General features: G+C 42.1%; 1 protein-coding gene across 3 annotated transcripts; it reads right to left on the bottom strand.

Moving 5' to 3' along the window:
• Positions 1-530: 530 nt before the first annotated feature.
• LOC140691630 (actin, cytoplasmic 1-like) lies at positions 531-1,679 on the bottom strand. 3 transcript variants are annotated; one of them, XM_072955502.1, is made up of 2 exons: positions 1,031-1,664; positions 531-847 (listed from the first exon to the last, which is right to left on the bottom strand). In XM_072955502.1, the coding sequence occupies exons 1-2, from the start codon at positions 1,662-1,664 to the stop codon at positions 531-533; spliced, it is 951 nt and encodes a 316-aa protein (XP_072811603.1). The 3 variants fall into 3 exon arrangements, with proteins under 3 accessions (XP_072811603.1, XP_072811602.1, XP_072811604.1); XM_072955501.1 differs by having other exon boundaries at positions 531-1,442; positions 1,527-1,664; XM_072955503.1 differs by having other exon boundaries at positions 531-1,679.
• Positions 1,680-3,514: the final 1,835 nt, after the last annotated feature.

Here is a 3,514-nt window from a genome sequence, read left to right as displayed (position 1 = left end):
AATGCCTGGTAATAGGAAACTGCAAATTTTGAACCACTGGAAATGATTACACCTTCCATGAATCTAAATCAGTGGCCATTATTTCTATATTGTTCACAATTTCAACTGCTTTCGCATATGATTCAATACTTGATATAATTTTTTATTATGTACGGAAGGTATGAAAATGGAAAAAGCAAGTATTATTCAGGAAATCTTTTAAATTTAATTCCTAGGATAAGGTTTAACTCAAAATTATTATAGATCCTAACAATATTTTAAGTTTTATAATGAGATAAAGGCCATAAAGACTATATATATATAATTAAGTATATAGTCATCAGCCACTTTGTAAAACTTTGGGGATGCTCAATCCAACTGAATGCTATCACCTTGAATAATCCAATTTTTAAATCCTGAGTCAAGGATGAAGAAAAAGAAAAAAGAAAGAAATGAAAATGCAAAACCAAATAAAGCCATGCAAATCTCATCTTCTATTGTGCGCCAAGTACAGTTTTGTCAAGAAAACAGTGGGAGGTAACTCAGTCCACCTAGAAGCACTTGTGGTGGACGATGGAGGGGCCAGACTCTTCGTACTCATCCTTGCTGATCCACATCTGCTGGAAGATGGGCAGTGAGGCCAGGATGGAGCCGCCCAACCACACAGAGTACTTGCACTCAGGGGGGGCGATGATCTTGACCTTCACCGTGCTGGGAGCCAGGGCATTGATCTCCTTCTGCATCCTGTCGGTGAAGCCAGGATACATGGTGGTCCCACCACACAGCACTGTGTTGGAGCAGAAGTCCTTGCGGATGTTGATGTCACACTTCATGATGGAGTTGAAGGTAATCTCGTGGATGCCACAGGCTACCACACCCAGGAAGGCAGGTTGGCAGAGAGCCTCGGGGCAGCAGAAGCGCTCGCTGCCAATGGTGATGACCTGACCATCAGGCAGCTCGTAGCTCTTCTCCAGGGAGGAGCTGGAGGCGGCAGTGGCCATCTCCTGCTCCAAGTCCAAGGCAACGTAGCAGAGCTTCTCCTTGATGTCACGCACAATTTCCCTCTGGGCCATGGTGCTGAAGCTGTAGCCACGCTCTCTGAGGATCTTGATGAGGAAGTCCGTCAGGTCCCGGCCAGCCATGTGCAGACTCAGTATTGCATGGGTGAGGGCGTGCCCTTCATAGGTGGGCACAATGTGAGTGACCCCATCACCAGAGCTCACCACGATGCCAGTGGTGTGGCCAGAGGCGTACAGGGGCAACACGGCATCGATGGCCAAGTACATGGCTGGGGTGTTGAAGGCCTCGAACATGATCTGGGTCATCTTATCACGATTGGCCTTGGGGTTCAGGGGGGCCTCGGTCAGCAGGATGGGGTGCTCTTCGGGGGCCACACGCAGCTCATTGTAGAAGGTGTGGTGCCAAATGTTCTCCATGTCGTCCCAGTTGGTGATGATGCCATGCTCTATGGGGTACTTGAGGTTCAAGATGCTTCTCTTGTTCTGGGCCTTATCACCCACATAGAAGTCCTTCTGTTCCATGCCCACCAAGACGCTCTGGTACCGGGGGTGCCCCACAATGGATGGGAAGGTGGCAAGGGGTACATCGTGACCTACAAAGCCGGCCTTGCACATGCCAGTGCCATTGTCAAGCACAAGCACAAGCACAGCAACATCATCTTCCATGTTGAATTGGTATTGGTGGAGCCTGGTGGCAAAGCTGGAGCAGTGAGGGGCCTTTACTGGTGGAGTGGATGTGGTCTCAGCTGTCAGCTTAAAGTTTCTCGATCTACTCATGAAAGAAGATATATAAGACACTCATAAGAAATAATATATATATAGTTTTAAATACTGAAATATGATTATAAAAAAGGAAATAAATAAATTTAATTGCCACAGAATTATTAGCTATTAAAAGCCATTTATATTTCAAAATCAGCTTAGTATTGACTGAAAACAACAATTTTAGCTTTTAGGGAACAATCGCTATTAATTTCTACTGTTCCTAAAATTCCATTGGTTTGGTATGTATCATCCTAAAGTTTAAAACACTTTTTGTGAAACAGATATCTTATCAAAAAAAAAAAAACTATCCTTAAAAGAAGTGATTGCTTCCATATTGAAATAAATTCATTTGAGTAACAAATTCCAATGCAACATATATCTATGATGCCTAATAGTTATGAGGAGTGGATGTGGTTTACACTAATTTGACCCCACCCCCTGCTTCTAGAATTCTTTGGAGTGGAAATGATCTAATCTTGCTTCACTGCAAATATACTGACATCATCAAAAAGGAGTTCTCTCAAGGTTCCTCACCAATTCCAAAAGTACCTAATTAGCCCCATTTTTTCCTCCTTCATTCCTTTCACTGTATCCTTTCCTCTTCAAAGGTACCTCTAGATCTGTACTCTTAATTCTTCCCCTTTTATATTCTTTGATGGACGTTTCCCACCACTCCATTTTCCTCTCTGCTTCATGGCAGTATCTTACACCTGTCATTTCTACTTCAACTCTTTGCCTCCCTCTGGCTATAAACATGGTCAGAAACAAAAAACAAAATCATACTTTTCCTTAATGTGGTTGTATCTTGAAATCTCCAGTTGCTTTTCTTCTAAGATTTCTCTAAACGCAAGCCTCCCCTCTTGCTACTCTGAGTGTGGTCTGACGACCAGCAAAAATGTGTCATCTTAAAACTTGTTAGAAATGCAGAATCTTGGCCCCACTGCTCAGAAGCCCTTACAGTCTCCCATAGTAGAATTAAAACATAGAAAAAACCACTGCAATTTCCATTGATGTTCACTAACTCAGAGAATGTGTCATTTTTGTGTGCTCCATCAACAGAAGTCAATTTGTTATAATCTGTTGGCTCCTGAGGAGCACTTTCCACAGTCTCATGCCCACATATACACACAAGATTTTTTTTTATAATTAATCTTGTTTCCGAATTTCTGGCTCAGAAGCTGATTTCTATAAAAATGAAACAAAATAAAACAACAACCCAACTTCAGAAAACATCCTACTCATACACTAGGTCATTCAAACAGTCAGTAAGAAAACAAATATTTACTGTATCTATCAAGTCATAGGCACCATCCTGGGAGAAACTGGCCTTATAAATAAAAGACAGATTGTGCTCTAGGGTCAGAGGCAGAGACACACAAAAAAAATCAGCATAGAAAGTGTCATTCAATGGCTCTACATCTCAAGTAAATGGATACAGAATATGGGCACTAAGGAGACAAGACTGTTGCATCTGCATAGTTCTGGGAATGCTAAGAAGACCAGGATGTGTCTTAAAAGACAGACACAGTACAGAGTGGGATATGAAGGAGATTCAAGAAAGGGCAGCCTGAGCAAAATGATGAGGAGTGAGACACATGGAAAACTTGAACCCAGTTACTGGGAATGGAATAGAGAGGTCAAAGTTGCTTGATTAACTAGAAGACATCACTTTATTAACTGAAAGTAAAGATGTCCAAAAAGAAGAAAGAAGCAAGAAGAAGGAAGAAGAAGCAAGAAGAAGCAAGAAGAAG

Source organism: Vicugna pacos, chromosome 36, assembly GCF_048564905.1.
Source record: "Vicugna pacos chromosome 36, VicPac4, whole genome shotgun sequence".
Lineage (NCBI taxonomy): Eukaryota > Metazoa > Chordata > Mammalia > Artiodactyla > Camelidae > Vicugna > Vicugna pacos.
The sequence above is the reverse complement of the archived record's forward strand: the minus strand, read 5'-3'. Positions and strand labels throughout refer to the sequence as shown.

Excerpts from the sequence above, each read along its gene's own strand:
- LOC140691630 (XM_072955503.1), bottom strand. The coding sequence starts at position 1,664 with ATGGAAGATGATGTTGCTGTGCTTGTGCTTGTGCTTGACAATGGCACT.